The 18,053-nt window shown below is 49.5% G+C and overlaps 1 protein-coding gene across 1 annotated transcript; it reads left to right on the top strand.

Annotated features, from left to right (window-relative positions):
- Window positions 1-845: 845 nt before the first annotated feature.
- Window positions 846-17,912, top strand: itih5 (inter-alpha-trypsin inhibitor heavy chain 5; the record flags this gene model as incomplete). The annotated part of the gene is made up of 14 exons (XM_079756157.1): window positions 846-968; window positions 1,088-1,132; window positions 1,837-2,000; window positions 2,653-2,757; window positions 4,647-4,921; window positions 5,324-5,493; window positions 6,402-6,518; window positions 8,217-8,388; window positions 9,927-10,236; window positions 11,903-12,810; window positions 13,096-13,149; window positions 14,266-14,382; window positions 14,999-15,379; window positions 17,644-17,912. 14 exons carry the CDS (start codon window positions 846-848, stop codon window positions 17,910-17,912), a joined length of 3,210 nt encoding a protein of 1,069 aa, XP_079612283.1.
- Between the last annotated feature and the right edge of the window lie 141 nt (window positions 17,913-18,053).

Consider the following 18,053-nt stretch of genomic DNA (forward strand, 5'->3'; position numbering starts at 1 on the left):
GAAAGCCTTCACCAAACTAAGACCCCGAACTGAGAGGTTGAACTCCACTGAACTTATAGGTTTGACAGGCCCCGGTCAATATTTGTTGTGCTCACAAAACACAGCAAGAGAGGGGGAAACTTTGATATTTGAACTGCCGAGTGGGCGAGAGGGAGTATGGTTCTGGCATAGAAAAGTTACGTCCATAATTTGCTAATTGCGTCTACGCACAAAGTTTGCGTATTGTAGGCCTACGTATTACAATTGTAATGCGTACAATACTGGCGCAAAATGAGTAAATTTAACAATACCACCCATATAGGCTGCTTTATAGCGGGAGACGTAATGACGTATGACGCCCTCCAGATGGCTCCAATGAACGTGGCCACCTGTTACCGCGGCTAAACTGCCATGATTTCCCAGCTATATATTCGGCGTTACTCTTCAAAACAAATTTATACACGATCGTAAATCCCTTAAACTATCAAATAAATGAAATCTGTCGTAATCTAAGCAAGAACACCTGTTGGTTCTGTGTGTGTTGATTGTAGGAAGTTGGCCACATGGGGCACAATAACGGACAGAGGCAGTCGAGAGGCGCTTGTCGGCCGGCCAATGACATGACGACCGCTGTTAACCCGTGACCCGGGCGGTGGTTTTCTTCACAATCGGGGTGTTAACCATGTTAACCCGAAGACGTTGAGCCCACGGCATCTCGGTCTGGGTGGGTGTGGCTCTGAGTGAGGAGCGGTCTCATCCATGACCTAGGTCAGTCTGAGAAACAGACGGTGTGAGAGTGGGTGCGCTGCGCGGTGGATGATAAGGACCCACACATCTTTAGATTTTTAACAAAAGAGGAACGCAAGATGCGGGCTTTTACTTTTACTCTGTTGGTATTTTTCAGCTCGTGCGTTACAGGGGAGGAACTGTCCGTTTCAGAATTTGGAGACGATTATTTTTCGGATTTATCTGATTTCGATTTTGGCATTGTGAGTGAGGACATGATACACGACAAATGTTGTGCTCTTTGTATAACTTCTACTGCTATGTTTTTTCGTAGTATATAGTATAGTAGTAATAGCCTATTATTTTTGTATTTTCTTTGCAGTCTCCAAGGAGGGTCCCCAGGCAGGTGAAAGACATCATTGCCAGGGTAAAAATAGATATGAATATTTTTCTTGAAACTAATACTTAAAAAAAAAGTTTTTTTTTAATATGGGTCAAGTTAAACCGTTTTTAAGTGGAAAAACATGTCATCCTAAATACTTTACCGGGGTGTAACGACAGCTATCTGCCAGGCGCACGTCATGTGTGCCAAAAAACACCAGAAGTATTGCGCGAACTCTATTAAACCATCTAAAGTATAACTGTAATAAACCATCTAAAATATATTTGTACTATAGGCCTACGTTTGTTGGCTAAACTATATTTCCGGTAATAAGTAAAATCATAGCTGTTCAATAAGTAGTGGAGTTCCATATCTTTTGCTCACCGTGACCTCCTGTGAAGGAACCTTTGGTGGGACACACCAATTGTATGTGCATTAAACACATACAATATATTCATTAACATGTTGAAAATATCAAATAAGGTGTACATTAATCATCCCAGAGCTCAGGGGAAAAGTGAGATCATAAGCATCTCATCATGTAAGTATTTTAACTTATGAGTAATGATCAAATAAAAACAACTAAGTGTGTCGTTCTTTCTTAATTTTAACTTCTTCCATTTAACTCTCTAAACTGGGCATCATCTCCTTTCATTGTGTGATCAGAACCTCCTCAGTGTCACTACAGGCTCCACTCTCTCTCTTGCTAAAGATTTAGAGTTATCTTGAATCTCTCTCTCCCTGAGCAGGAAAGCAAACCGCACATCCAGGAGCTTTCCATCAAGACCACCATCATCTCGCGCTACGCCTTCACCGCGGTGCACAGCACCATGCTCAACAGGCACTCGGCCGCCGCCGAGGCCGTGTTCCAGTTCCCTGTTCCCACCGATGCCTACGTCACCAACTTCACCATGTAAGAGCCGTCGCGCAGCACAACCGATGTTACAGGCCGGCGTTTATGTTGACCATCCACGTGGACCCTAGGCTCACATCGAGATGATGGATATCTTTATACCTTTTTCAACAGAGGTCTTTGAGTATTGTGAAACCATACATCTCCACATCTCCATTGAGACACTAATATAAAAGCAAAAGGAAGAAATTTCAAATTTATTTTCAGGGTCTAAACGATCATCTTTCCCACTGAACAGCAGAGTATTAATCCGCCCTCCATCAGCACCATATCCATCTTAAAGATCCTCGTCCAGTCCTTAGGTCAAACATCTTACTAGGTAGAAGTAGTTTCACCTCAACTATTAACTTCTAATGCAGGACCGATCCTTGGCTCCCTGCCCGTATTCAGCCTGATCCCGGTCTGCTCATCGGGGGTTTTACAATGTTTCGATCGGGCTGTAGCCCGGGTTTCCCTGAGCAACAGCGTTTACCCGCTTGTAAACCGCGGTCCAGTCATCCCCGTGAAGACATACGATTCTGTCTAAACAACACCCCGCCCCCACCCCTCAGACGGGAACAACAGCGGGGGCAGCGCGGCCCTCGCTTCAGAGTCTGGACCTCTGACCTCTGACCTCTCCGTCACCCCACCTTCACCCGTCTGTCCCTGGCAGGATCATCGGCGGCCGAGTGTACCAGAGTGAGATCAAGCCCCGGGAGAAGAAGAAGGTCAGACAGGATACGGAGGGCGCTGGCACGGCCAGCCCCAAAGACGGGAGGTGAGGGGCTTCCTCGACCGACAACATGCTGTGTATGGGTGTGTGTGTGTGTGTGTGTGTGTGTGTGTGTGTGTGTGTGTGTGTGTGTGTGTGCGTGTGTTTGTGTGTGTGTTTGTGTGTGTGTGCGTTTTCGTGTGTGTGTGTGTGTGAGTATTGGTTTGTCCGCTCGGGGCAAGCATGTGCATGAATGCACTTGTGTCTTGAGTATATGTGTGTATGTATGTGTGCGTTGGTGTATGGAATCCCTTATGTGTTCAAGTGTATGTGCATGTTTGTATGTGTTTGCATGTTTGTGTGTGTGTGTGTGTGTATTTTGTGCATGTGCAGGTGTGTCTATGTGAGTGTGTGGAATGTATGTGCATGTATGCTTATGTATGCATGTGTGTGTGTGTGCGTGTGTGTGTGTGTGTGTTGAATGTGTATACCTGTGCATGCGTGTGTGTGTGGCTGGTTATGAGTGGAGACAGCCTCTGTGTGGGGAGCTTCTGTAGTCTGATCGCTCCCTCTGTTGTCGCCTTGTAATTACCCACAAGCCTATGTTCCTGCTCTCTTATCGGCCCGCTTTGTCAACATGGGCTGACTAGATACACACCAAAAATCTCAGTAGTACAAATTAGCACCCCACCAAGTATGTGTGGATGTGTACGTGTGTGTGTGCTTGTGTGTGCGTGTATGTCTGTTTATGTGTCTGGGTGTGAGAGACTGTGTCGCGGATTAATCGGGTGTTTTCGTTAGCTCACATATGCAAATTGATGTGCATGTGTCCATGTGTGTGCGCATGTATGTGTGAGTGTGAGTGAGTGTGTCTGGAAAGACAGCATTGATTCTGAGGGAAAAGGGATTGTCATATGAATGTGTAACCTTCGATGTAATGGAAAAAATTACGAAAAAATATCTGTGCTATGAGAAAGACATCCTTGATTGTGATTGGATGTGAAACACTAGACTATATCAGGACTATAATACCGTCGGACAGGGGAGTCGATGTTGTGTGTTTGTGGGGTTCCCCAATCCAGCGAAGCATTGCGTAAATCCACCTCCACCCACAACTAGGCACCGCCCTCTCTCCACCCTGATGGGTGCCCAGACTCAGAGCCCTTCCAGCAGCCACCACTCCTCCCCTCTTTCCCTCAGCAATGAGTTCAACACTGGGATATATTCCTCCCTCCGCCTTCTCCATCTTTAACCTCCAGTCACAGATTCTTTGAATAACATTATTGTTACATCACGCTAAAGGTCCACTCTGCGTGATGTCTGTTTCAACGTGTCTGATATTGTCTTGTTTCTTCCAAAAGACAGTTGAGCCAATGCCAGGAAAGAAAGGGCAGGTCGATTCTGGTTTTGGTCTCCTCATCGGTAGAGCAGACAGTGGAACAATGGAACAGTTCCACGTCTTCAAAACGTGCACTGATCGATCCTAAAGAAAGAAAAAAAAGTACATCTGTTCCCGTGAAGCATTTCATATAGATTACTTGATTATGAATAACTTAAACCTGCACTATGTAACTTTTCTATTGCAGATATTAACTTGATAAAAAAAAAATAGCTCAACTAGAAAATTTCTCAGGAATAAAAAGTTCCCATCCACAAGTCACTAGCCCCGATCGTTTCACTAAATCGTTTTGTTCTTGTCCAATTTTGCCGCTGCCACGACTGTGGGAAAATCCCACAGAAAATGATACTATCTCTAACTATAGCTACAACTGTAGCCGCTAGAGGTCCCTAATTTGGACACTTACATAACCAACCATGCCTATATTCAATTCAACGTCCCTTGTTTCAATGATTGTCCTTCAAAGTGTGAGTCTCACCTACACAGAGCACTCTGCATTTTGCAGTGTGCCCCATCAATTAACCCCCCTCCTTCCCCTCCTTCCCCCCTCCCCCAGCCCCCCCGCCGACGGCTCCACGGAGACGGAGACGTTCCGCATGGCGGCCGTCATCCCCGGCCGCAACCGGGCGGTGTTCCTGCTGACCTACGAGCAGCTGCTGCGGCGCCGGCTGGGCCGCTACGAGCACGTCACCAGCCTGCGGCCGCGGCAGCTCATCAGCCGCCTCTCGCTGGACGTCATCATCGTGGACCACGCCCCCATCTCCCACCTGGAGGTCCTGCCCCTGCGCAACGGAGGAGGCAGGGCGGGGTCCGGCACCAGCCTGTCCAAGGGTGAGGGGGGGGGGGGGGGGTGTGTGTGTGTGTGTGTGTGTGTTAGGGCGGGTGTGTGTAAGAGCACATGGGTGTATCTGTGTGTGTGTGTGTATATTTATGTGTTGGTGTGGTGTGTAAAGATGGGTGGGTTTTTGTGTGTGCGTGCGTGTGTGTGTGTGTGTCTGAAGTTGTGTGTGTGTGTGTGTGAGTGTGTGTGTGTGTGTGTGTGTGTGTGTATGGGAGGGGTAAGGGTTGTCAAAAGTAATTAGCCATGTCTTGTGTGTGTGCGTGTGGGGGAATCTTGGATTTATTTGAGTTCCTTGCTAAAATGTCACCCTCTCTTTGTCTTCCATCCATCTTTCCATCCACCCATCCATCCATCAACCACCCACCCACAAACCCATCCATCCATCCGTCCAGGCAAGACCGATATGCCCATCACCACGGCGATCAAGCAGAACAAGAACTTCTGCCAAGTCAGCTTCAGCCCCAACATCGTCCAGCAGGCCAAGATCGCCACCAGCGGTAACCTAGGCGACTTTGTGGTCCGCTACGACGTGGAGAGAGAGCTGGGCATCGGAGACATACAGGTGGGAATGACCACCAAACAGTGTGCATGCAGCTCGCCGCCATAGCTCTCCATGCGAGGGTTGAACAGGAGTGATATCTTCATTGTGCTGGGTTTCTTGTGTGATGCAATGGTCAGGATGGTACAGGCCAGGTGTTTGTCTCCCAGGCAAAAGGTTTGCGGTTCGATTCCCGATGTTCACACTCTACCACTAGGCCTCCTTGAGCATTGCCATACACTTTAACTGGTCCTTGGTGACACATCTTTATTTACATAATGTATAATAGTATACATAAATATATATCATGTAATAGTACGATACACTATATACAGCTGTTAACCTTTTCACCTTTCTAGACTGAGCAAGTATAGTGAGACAGGAGAAAAGTGGTAAAGAGAGAGGGATTGCACCAATATATTCTGATATATGTATCTAAAGATCCCTGTGGGAGCTGATTCCAGGGCTAGAGTGTGACCCTGTTGACGGGGGGAAACAGCCAAATGAAACCTGACTTCATTCATTAATTCATGACAGGGTTGAAACAACCAGCTTCTTACCCTCTTGGGGTTGTGGACATGCAAGGCAAAACGCTCACACACAGATACAGACACAAACACACACACACACACACACACACACACACACACACACACACACACTCACCAGAATGCTTCTGGGAAAATGAACTGCTGTGTTGATAGCCATCCACCTGTTGGTAAATCATTTCTCAGGACAACCGCCAATGCCTCGCGTGACTGCCAGAAAACGTTGCACACTCTGGGAATAAAATCACAGAACTGAAATGTGTGTGTGTGTGTGTGTGTGTGTGTGTGTGTGTGTGTGTGTGTGTTTGTGTGTATGTATCTCTATGTGTGTGTGTGTGTGTGTGTGTGTGTGTGTGTGCCTCCGCCCTCTCTTTGTTTCTCCAGGTTATGAACGGCCACTTCGTCCACTACTTTGCCCCCAAAGACCTGCCGGTGGTCCCCAAGAACGTGGTGTTTGTGATCGACACAAGCGCCTCTATGCTGGGCACCAAGATCAGACAGGTGAGGAGGTCAGGTTGTCGGGGCTGCAGCCTTGTTGCCACGGCTACAAGGTTGCTGTGGCGTTCTCCAGGGAACACCTGTCTGTGGACGGTGGTGTCTACCGAATTTGTAAAAAAAAGAGTGTAAAGAACATTTATGTCGCTATTAGCAACGTTCCCTCTCTCAGGTCTGCTGCTCAAGGCCTTTAGCACATCGGGTTACCTTCAGTTTCTGTTGTTTAATAAACCAGATGAGATATTGAGTGTGAAATTGGCATAAAGAAGTTAAAGTCACGATCGGGACCGGCTGTCTGGTTTCTATCCGATAGAGGAGGCGTCTCAAGCCAAAGGCGCCTGGGTCAAAATAGAGAAAGAGGAAAGAATGAGGCTATGGGAAGAACATTATGTGCTGGGGGGCTGGGGGTCAGGGGGTGGTGTTGTATTGTATCAAACCCAACATCTTTAATCCCACACTGGAACAGCTATTACAGCCTCTTTCCACCGCGTTAGCATGATAGCATGAAGATACCAACCCTGCTACCCACCCACCCTGCCCCAACCACCCGCTCCACTGGGCCCCGGTCCCGGCCCGGATCAGATCCACACAGCTGCCTGGTCCCGGGTCGGTCCCTCCGGGCCCCGGGAGGAGGGGCAAGACGGCCCCAACATCAGACCAAGAGAGAGAAACGCTCTAAAGAAAGGCATAAAACAAACGAAACCAAAGTGTTGAAAATACACCCATATACACACTCTCTCACACACACAAAAACACACACACACACACACACAGACACACACACACACTCTCACTCACACACTCTCACCAACACACACACACACACACACACACCAGGCCATGCTGTGAGGGAGGGAAGAAGGTCAACTCCCATTGGGTAATGGAACTTTCGGGAAACAAGCAGAACTCTTAACCCCGCCCCACCCTCGCTGACCCCCCCTCCACCCTTATTGACCCCCACCCCCAGCAGAGTGAGCCAATGAACAACGAGCGTGCCTTGGAGTGGCTGGAACAATGCAGCGTTTCAGAGGCGGTTCTTCCCCCCCGGGGGTCACCCTGCTGTACTGACCTTCTAGGGGCCGCGCTGGACGCGGTGCGCGGGGGCGGAGCTTCGCGGCCGACCACAGACCTCACGATTCATCAGCAGCCTGAGAAGGAGGAACGCAGAAGCGGTGCAGAGCGCAAATGGAATCGCTAGACTGTGTGTGTGTGGGGGGGGGGGAGGGTGTGTGTGTGTGTGTGTGTGTGTGTGTGTGTGTGTGTGTGTGTGTGTGTGTGTGTGTGTGTGTGTGTATGTGTTCCATGAAGAGTTGAGTGCAAAGATTGATTGATTCTTGAATTTCATTTCCAATTTATTTATGTTTGATTCCAGTTTTTTAATTAAGACCTCCCATAAGGGAGAAGAAGAGAAAACTGCACATGTGTGTGTGTGTGTGTGCTTGTGTGTGTGTGTGTGTGTGTGTGTGTGTTAGTATGCGTGCGCGTGCATGCGAGTCAGGAGTGGATAACCGAGAGCAGCTGGTGAGGGAGCTGGTTTATATTAAATCGAAGATACAGCTGTGTCTTCACTTTTGTATTTACCCTAGCTTCTTTATCCATCTTCTTCACCCCTCTCCTTCCTGTTCTACCACTGGCCCCACCCCCTCCCCCCTCCTCCTCCTCCTCCTCTATCATAACAGTAACACTGTGGCTCCTCCCACTCAGACCAAAGACGCCCTGTTCACCATCCTGAAGGACCTGCGCCCCGACGACCGCTTCAACTTCATCAGCTTCTCCAACAAGGTGAAGGTGTGGCAGCCGGGCCGTCTGGTGCCCGTCACGCCCCTCAACGTCAGGGACGCCAAGAAGTTCATCCACACGCTGGCGCCCAGCGGTGGTGAGCGCCAAAACACCCGCCGCCACATCCCACCATCATCACTACCACCACTACCACCACCATACTACCACCACTACTACTACTACTACCACCATACTACCACCACTACTACTACTACTACCATCACTACCACCACCACTACTACCATCACTACCACCACTACTACCACCATACTACCACCACTACTACTACTACTACCACTACCACCACCATACTACCACCACTACTACTACTACCACCACTACCACCACCACTACTACCATCACTACCACCACTACCACCACCATACTACCACCACTACTACTACTACTACCACTACCACCACCACTACTACCATCACTACCACCACTACTACTACTACTACCACTACCACCACCATACTACCACCACTACTACTACTACTACCACTACCACCACCACTACTACCATCACTACCACCACAACTACCACCATCACTACCACCACCAATACTACCATCACTACCACCACCACTACTACCATCACTACCACCACTACTACCACCATCAATACCACCACCCATACTACCATCACTACCACCACCACTACTACCATCACTACCACCACTACTACCACCATCACTACCACCATCATCACTACCACCACTACCACCACCATACTACCACCACTACTACTACTACCATCACTACCACCACCACTACTACCATCACTACCACCACCACTACTACCATCACCACCACCACTACTACCACCATCACTACCACCATCATCACTACCACCACTACCACCACCATACTACCACCACTACTACTACTACCATCACTACCACCACCAATACTACCATCACTACCACCACCAATACTACCACCACTACTACTACTACCATCACTACCACCACCACTACCACCATCACTACCACCACTACTACCACCATCACTACCACCACCAATACTACCATCACTACCCCAACCCTCATGCATCACGACACGCAACAAAAGCTTTGTCTTAAATTCACTTCAAGTCTAACAATTCAATTCAAAGTAAATTCAATTGAACCCCTAACCAAATTTTCACCGTCAAGCAAATTCATAGTAAATTCAGTGGGTGACTGCCACGTATACTAGGGTTCCATCATTGATGGCTTGCAGGCCATTTTGATACAGTAGATTTAGCTTTGGCTTGGGAAGTTGAGAAATGTTGTATTTCCCTTAAGGAATGGGTTTGTATCGATTTTATTAGACCTTCCGCCAAGAGGATACTCTTTGGAAAAAATGTTTTAAAGGTGACATTTTATACCACCAGGTGTGAGTGTGTGTCAGAAGAAGCAGATTTTCAAAACGGCTTGTTACGGCTAATCACACTCACACCTGGTGGTATAATATGTCGCCTTTAAGATTAAGGGGGCCAGGAACCTTAGTAGGAGGGGAGACATAGGCCAGCTTTTGCTATCATGATTCAGAAAGAGGCTCATCCACAAGCGACGTTTCTGGGGGAGGGGGGAAACACAAGCATTTCAATACCTTCCCACTCCTCCTTACCTAACACCTGCCCTCCCCCAGGCACCAACATCGACGAGGCCATGCAGACGGGCTCGGTGCTGCTCCGGGACTTCCTGGCGGGCCCGGAGGCCAGCCAGAATAGCGTGTCGCTGGTCATCTTCCTGACGGACGGGCGGCCCACCGTGGGCGTGGTCAAGTCCAACGCCATCCTGGGCAACGCGCGCAAGGCGGTGCAGGAGAAGTTCTGCGTGTTCACCATCGGCCTGGGCAACGACGTGGACTACCGGCTGCTGGAGCGCATGGCGCTGGAGAACTGCGGCATGATGCGGCGCATCGGCGAGGACGCCGACGCCAGCGCCATGCTCAAAGGGTAGGGGGAAGGGGCGGGCGCCGCGTGCTCGACTCCCTGTTGTTTTTTTGTTTTTTTTGTCTGAGAATCAGTGGGTTCGTTGAGGTCTGGGTTGTTTCTATGCAGATATGTCTCTACTGCATGAAACTCATGATGACGCAATGTTTAGTCATATTGTTCATTTTCTTTGAAAGCGTACAATCGATATTGCACTCACTTTGAAATGTGAAGTGTAGCACATCCAGGCAGAAAGCCAGCCAGCTAGGCTTCGTCATTTGTTGTTCAATCATGAAGTGCTTATGAGTTAGTGCTATTTAAAATATGACTTTTACTGAAATGAGTCATTAGAAGTATACTTTCTCATCAATTTTTTAGTGACTACTTTCAGAACTACTCAAATGACACAAACAAATACAGTTGACATTTACAAATGTTCCCTTTGAGGAAAAACGTTATCAATTCTCTTTTCCTCCACCATATTTGTGTTTTACATATCTAATGCAGCAGTGAATCCCTCCTGAACCCTCCACCATTCACCTCAGTGTGCGCATACTCATCCCAGCCTGTCTGTCTCTCATCACGCGGGTGCGAGGAGACGGCTCTAGATGTGCTGGTGCTGACAACTCACTTCTTTAATCAACGTCAGCACGGCGTCATCAGAATCTACCGCTTTTTACCACGCACACACACACACACACATTTGCTCAGTTGAGGTAGTGTGTGTTGTGTGTTTGTGTTTCCTTATCCCATCGCAATCCATCTTTCAATCTCATACATCAACACAGAAATGCAACCACATTCACACATTCACACACACACACACACACACACACACACACACACACACACACACACACACACACACACATTTGCTCAGTTGAGGTAGTGTGTGTTGTGTGTTTGTGTTTGTTGTGAAACATCAGATGCTTATTCCAGAGATAAAACGCTGTGTTGCGGAGAGACAGCCTTGAGCTCCCAGTCATGGCCTCGCCTTCAACACTCTCTCACACAATCTCCTCCTAGCATCAACATCAGTACCTTAACCCCCCACCCTCTGTCATCGACTATGAACCTTGGAAGAAACTGGGAAGCGCTTTGGATGGTTCAGTTTAACACCTTGGTTTCTGAGGCCTCAAGCTTGCACACTACCCCAATAAACACCAACCCCCGACCTTGAATGGTGGCCGAAGATGGCTGACCGCGATTCCACAATTTGGACAATTTTTTTTTATGATAACAGCCAGAGACAACCATATGTCACACCGGCCTCATGTTGGTGTTTGTAAGTGTTCGTTGAGGGAATCTGCGAGCACCTCAACAGGGGACCCCCTTTAGCTGTTGTGTGACCAACGGGGAGAGCATGGCATTAACACTGCCAGGGTTAGGGAGTCGATTCCCACAGTATGCATGCACTCAGTGTTGTAGGACACCTTTGATAAAAGTATCCCCCAAAGGGCACATCTATATGATGGATCTCTGCGGGTTCTCATGCGTCTCGCCCGTTTTCTCCCCTCAAGATTCAAGATTCAATACGGGTTAATGCGCACAACAACAACAAGCAGCAGTCACTGGCAACTCAATTCTTGAACGCAATATAAAAAGAAAAAGTGCAAGAGGTCATTTGAGCATTTCCCCCTCAAGTATTTACCAGTGTGACCGTGCTTCCCATCATTCCCTGCGCTCCCAGCTTCTACGACGAGATCGGCACGCCGCTGCTGTCGGACATCCGGATCAACTACGCGGAGGACTCGGTGCAGTACGTCACCCAGAGCCTCTTCACCAACTACTTCAACGGCTCCGAGATCGTGGTGGCCGGCCGGCTGACCGATCGCAACGCAGAGTCCCTCCACGTGCAGGTGACGGCCAGCAGCAGCGACAAGACCATCGTCCTGGAGACGGATGTGCCGCTGCGCCAGCGCCAGCAGGAGACGGAGCGCCACGTGAAGGCGGCGGTGGCGGCGGCGGCCGAGCGCGCCCGAGCGGCGGCGGCGGCGAGGGCCCAAGGGCCGGTCAGCGGCGGCGGGGGGAGGGTCCCGGGGGCGCCTCCGTCTCCGACGAGGCCGGTGGGAGGGGCTTCGTCGAGGCCGGTGGGAGGGGCTTCGTCGAGGCCGGTGGGAGGGGCTTCGTCGAGGCCGGTGGGAGGGGCTTCGGCGCCGCCGCCGTCGGCAGGGGCGTCGGCATCGCTGGAGGGGGCGTCGCCCACGCCGGAGAAGGACTTTGTGGAGCGGCTGTGGGGGTTCCTGAGCGTCAAGGAGGGGCTGCGGTCGCGGCTGCGCAGCCAGACCGGCGGCGAGCGGGAGGGTCTCACGCGGCACGCCACCGACCTCTCGCTGGCCTACAACTTCCTCACGCCGCTCACCAACCTGAACGTGGAGCGGCCCCAGGTGATGGCTAACGGCTCCATGGCCCCGCCTCCGCCCACCGCCGCCTCCTCCTCCTCCAGGAGCCCGGGGCCCGGAGGACCGGCCAATGAGCTGGAGGAGGAGGAGGCGGAGGAGGAGGAGGAGGAGGAGGAGGGGGGGGAGGGAGACGGGGCCCGGGGTGACAACAGGAAGCCGGCCAGGAGCCAGGGTGCGGCTTCTGGGAACGCTATAGGTAACGCCATTCGTACTTTAAGAGGGGTCTTACCTGGTCATGGGTGACGAGGGCTGTGATTGGTCGATGGTACTAACCTCATTCTAGCCTTAATCGTCCTGCTCTAACACTAACGGCCAAACCTTTATCACCACGGCCAAAGTGTGCACGACGTCCCTCAGGCAGTGGGATTACACAGGATACCCATTAACACAAATGATGATAGCAGATGGTGTATCAAATAAGTGGTTCTCAGTCTGCATGGGCTGTCAATAGGAGCGGTTAATATGCATTCTGTCCTCCTAGGTGGTGTAGTGAGGAGACCGGCCAGGAAATCCGTCACCTTCACCAAAACATCAGGTGAATACATTGCATTCTCTCTCTGTCTCTGTCTCTGTTTTTCTCTCTCTCTCTCTCTCTCTCTCTCTCTCTCTCTCTCTCTCTCTCTCTCTCTCTCTCTCTCTCTCTTTCTCTCTCAGTCTCTCCCCCTCGTCCTTGCAGCCTTTAGCTTTTGATTTTGTCCTTCTGTCTTTTCAGTTCTGTTGGTTCTGAAGCTCCTCTGGGAGACTGGGAGGGTGGGTTGGAGGGTATCGGGGAGGGGGCTTGGACATAAAAGACAGATGAGAGTGGAAGTCACCGCTTCTTCTGTAGAAGAAGCTCTCTCTCTCCCTCTGTCTCTCTGGTCTAAACGCTGTGGAGGACAAGAGTCTGTAATTTGGATGCTTGACAAACAGACGGTAGCGGCAATCAAAATCACATGGCCATCGCGGGGGGAGTGTGTGTGTGTGTGTGTGTGTGTGTGGAGTGGGGAGACCCTTGACTACACATCGTCAAGGAGAGTCAGGGGAGCGGGGGGGGGGGGGGGGGGGGGAGTCCTCCTGTGCACTACTTCTGGTGCTTCCTCCTCTGTGTAAAGACAGAGGACTGCAGCGGAGGTAGCTAGCGGTTTAGCATGTTAGCGGCGGCTAATGACCCCCTCATTACCCCGCGCGCCCTCTCTCATTAACAACAGCATCTCGTCTCCTCTGGGCCGGTTCTCAGGAGACCGGGGTGGTAAGAAGAAGTGCTCGCGGCACTGGGGTCAGGCGCTGAAACACACCATTAGTCTGCTTCACAGCACTTTGGACTTTGGCTTTGAATTTCAAAAGTTCAAGGCCAAATTAGAGAAAATGTGTTCTCAGTGTCTGAGGTGCTTAGGCACGGTATTGAGCTCAGCCAAACTGCCGTTAACTGCCAAATGTCAAAGGACAAATGTAAAATGCCAAATGTTTTATTTATTTCTTGGAGTGACGTTTTATTTAAATGGTATCTGAAGGGTAGTAGATTAGCGGCTTTCCCTACAAGACGAATAACCAAACTTGTTATTCCATCTCTTCAAACCAACTGGATGGATTCTGACTATTTGTAGTTCATGTTTCAGGCTCCCTTGTGTATCCAGTTTTAATCCCCTCATGTTTGTTTTCCCCCCGCCCCCAGCCGACGGGGACCCCCATTTTGTGGTGGAGTTCCCCCAGAGTAAACTCACCGTGTGCTTCAACATCAACGGAGAGCCCGGGCACGTCCTGCGCCTCGTCTCCGATCACAAGCACTCAGGTACCCCCCCCCCCACCCCACCCCAGCAACGACCCCTGGATGACCTCTCAAGCCCAAATGCCATTTTAATTCAAATGCAACTAAAGGATAACCCCTTTGAGACGCAGCATGTTGTTTTAAAGGAGGCCGTTAAAAGAGAGCCCGAAAGGTTTCAGTTTTATGCTCGACACTGATAAATGTGTCTTGTGTTTTTCACTCCTTAAAGGTCCCATATTATACCACCAGGTGTGAGGGTAATTAGCCGTTACAATCTGTTGGACAAGGCTGGTGGACTGATCTATCCAGCACACATCTAGGTGGACACGCCCACTTGTGATGTCAGAAGAGGCCGATTTTTACAAGCCGTTACAACGGCTTGTAACGGCTAATAACGCTCACTCCTGGTGGTATAATATGTCACCTTTAAAAGCCAAACCAAGGGTCCATTCTGACCTACGGTCCAATGCAACATATCATCCCCTCTATCCCTCAAGCCCCTCTACCGTCAGTCTCCACGGCCCTCGACCTAAAAAGCCACAAAAACCCACATGCGTAATACTCAGACAGTATGCAATAATACAAGTGCGACTTGTCTGCCATGGTTGTAGTTCTTTCCCTCCTCCTTGCTCCCCTTAAGGGGTGACGGTGAACGGCAAACTCATCGGCGCTCCGGCGCCACCGGGCAGCCACAAGCAGCGGCGCACCTACTTCAGCACCATCACGGTGGTGGTGGACCGCCCGGGCCGCCGCGCCTACATCGAGGTCACCCCCAAGAAGGTGATCCTGGATGGGCACGACCGCCTGGTGCTGCCCTGCGACGCCACGGTGGCCGTGCAGAGCGGCGAGGTGGCGGTGGCGGTGGCGGCGGGCGCCAACGTGACCGTGACGGTGGGCGGGACGGTGGCCTTCGTGATCCTGCTGCACCGCTACAAGAGCCCCGCGGTGTACCAGAGGGATCACGTGGGGTTCTACATCTCCAACAGCAAGGGCTTGTCCCGGGACTGCCACGGCCTGCTGGGTAGGGAGCGCTCACGGTCGAGGTCAAAGTCAAAAGGGAACTTTATTGTCAGACAGGTTCGAAATTGCGTTTCCCCATACTCCAAAGGTGCTGTTAATATGTTCACCGCGCAACATTTAACATACAACATAACATAATAGTGCAAAAATGCGACAGTAAATAAACATAACATGTACAGACAGACAGTCCATACATACAGAATAGAATATTCACAGTGTTATGCTCGACGGCTGGGTTGGCATACTAGGTCCCTCTTTTCTTCCCCTCTTTCTTTTATGCGTCAATGTAGTAGACCATTTTCTTTTTGACTTGCGGCTAAAGCCATACACATTCGAAGGGGTTTGCATTTCATGAGAAAGCGTGGTTATTATTTATTCACTTTACGGTCGATTTTCTCTGCCGATGAAATGATTATAACTAATCAAATTCAGCACAACCACAAATTCGCCTCCGGTCAAACTCAAATAAATCAGACTTTATTTGCTGGATTTTCTTTTCGCACACAAATCACGAATAATTAACAAACAAAGCACAACAAACAATAATAACTTTAAATATACAGTGGGGCAAAAAAGTATTTAGTCAGCCACCAATTGTGCAAGAGGCCTGTAATTTTCATCATAGGTATACCTCAGCTATGAGAGACAAAATGAAAAAAAAAAAAATCTAGAAAATCACATTGTCTGATTTTTAAAGAATTTATTTGCAAATGATGGTGGAAAATAAGTATTTGGTCAATAACAAAAGGTCATCTCAATACTTTGTTACATGCCCTTTGTTGGCAATGACAGAGGTCAAACGTTTTCTGTAAGTCTTTACAAGGTTTTCACACACTGCTGCTGGTATTTTGGCCCATTCCTCCATGCAGATCTCCTCTAGAGCAGTGATGTTTTTGGGCCTTCACTGGGCAACACGGACTTTCAACTCCCTCCAAAGATTTTCTATGGGGTTGAGATCTGGAGACTGGCTAGGCCGCTCCAGGACCTTGAAATGCTTCTTACGAAGCCACTCCTTCGTAGCCGGGGCGGTGTGTTTGGGGTCATTGTCATGCTGAAAGACCCAGCCACGTTTCATCTTCAGTGCCCTTGCTGATGGAAGGAGGTTTTCACTCAAAATCTCACAATACATGGCCCCATTCATTCTTTCCGTCACACGGATCAGACGTCCTGGTCCCTTGGCAGAAAAACAGCCCCAAAGCATGATGTTTCCACCCCCATGCTTCACTGTAGGTATGGTGTTCTTTGGATGCAACTCAGCATTCTTTCTCCTCCAAACACGACGAGTTGAGTTTTTACCAAAAAGTTCTATTTTGGTTTCATCTGACCATATGACATTCTCCCAATCCTGTTCTGGATCATCCAAATGCTCTCTAGCAAACTTCAAACGGGCCCGGACATGCACTGGCTTTAGCAGGGGGACACGTCTGGCACTGCAGGATTTGAGTCCCTGGCGGCGTAGTGTGTTAGTGATGGTAGCCTTTGTAACTTTGGTCCCAGCTCTCTGGAGGTCATTCACAAGGTCCCCCCGTGTGGTTCTGGGATTTTTGTTTACCGTTCTTGTGATCATTTTGACCCCACAGGGTGAGATCTTGCGTGGAGCCCCAGATCGAGGGAGATTATCAGTGGTCTTGTATGTATTCCATTTCCTAATAATTGCTCCCACAGTTGATTTATTCACACCAAGCTGCTTGCCTATTGCAGATTCAGACTTCCCAGCCTGGTGCAGTTCTACAATTGTGTTTCTGGTGTCCTTTGACAGCTCTTTGGTCTTGGCCATAGTGGAGTTTGGAGTGGGACTGTTTGAGGTTGTGGACAGGTGTCTTTTATACTGATAAGGAGTTCAAACAGGTGCCATTAATACAGGAAACGAGTGGAGGACAGAGGAGCCTCTTAAAGAAGAAGTTACAGGTCTGTGACAGCCAGAAATCTTGCTGGTTGTAGGTGACCAAATACTTATTTTCCACCATAATTTGCAAATAAATTCTTAAAAAATCAGACAATGTGATTTTCTGGATTTTTTTTTTTTCATTTTGTCTCTCATAGCTGAGGTTTACCTATGATGAAAATTACAGGCCTCTCTCGTCTTTTTAAGTGGGAGAACTTGCACAATTGGTGGCTGACCAAATACTTTTTTGCCCCACTGTATATATATATATATATATATATATATATTATTATTTTTTTTTTTTAAGTAAATGTTCAATACAATGCATTCCATCGCCATTCGACTTTCTGACCGATCCCGACTCGTTTTCTCTCCTCCAGGTCAGTTCCTGTACCAGGACGTGGGGCTGGGCGAGATGCTGACCGACGGCTCGGCTGAGGGCGGGGCGAGGAAGACTCCGGTGCTGAAGGTGAAGCGGCGCTCGGTGCCGGTGGTGAAGAAGACCCGGCGCATCTACAGCGGCGCGCAGAGCGTGGACTGCTGGTTCGCCCGGAACAACGCGGCCAAGCTCATCGACGGGCGCTACGAGGACTATGTGGTGCCGCACATGTTCGAGACGGCGGAGTGGAGAGAGGGGAGCAACGTGTGAGCGGCCTGAGGCGATCACCATGATCGCGATCTTTAACTGTAAATACCTCGTTTTGTCCGACCATAACCGCACCCTCCTACTTGTTGCCATTAAACCTGCGATTTTTTAAAATTTTTAATTTAAATGCAGTGACTTTCCAGT

This window comes from Pollachius pollachius (genome assembly GCF_949987615.1).
Source record: "Pollachius pollachius genome assembly, chromosome: 18".
NCBI lineage: Eukaryota > Metazoa > Chordata > Actinopteri > Gadiformes > Gadidae > Pollachius > Pollachius pollachius.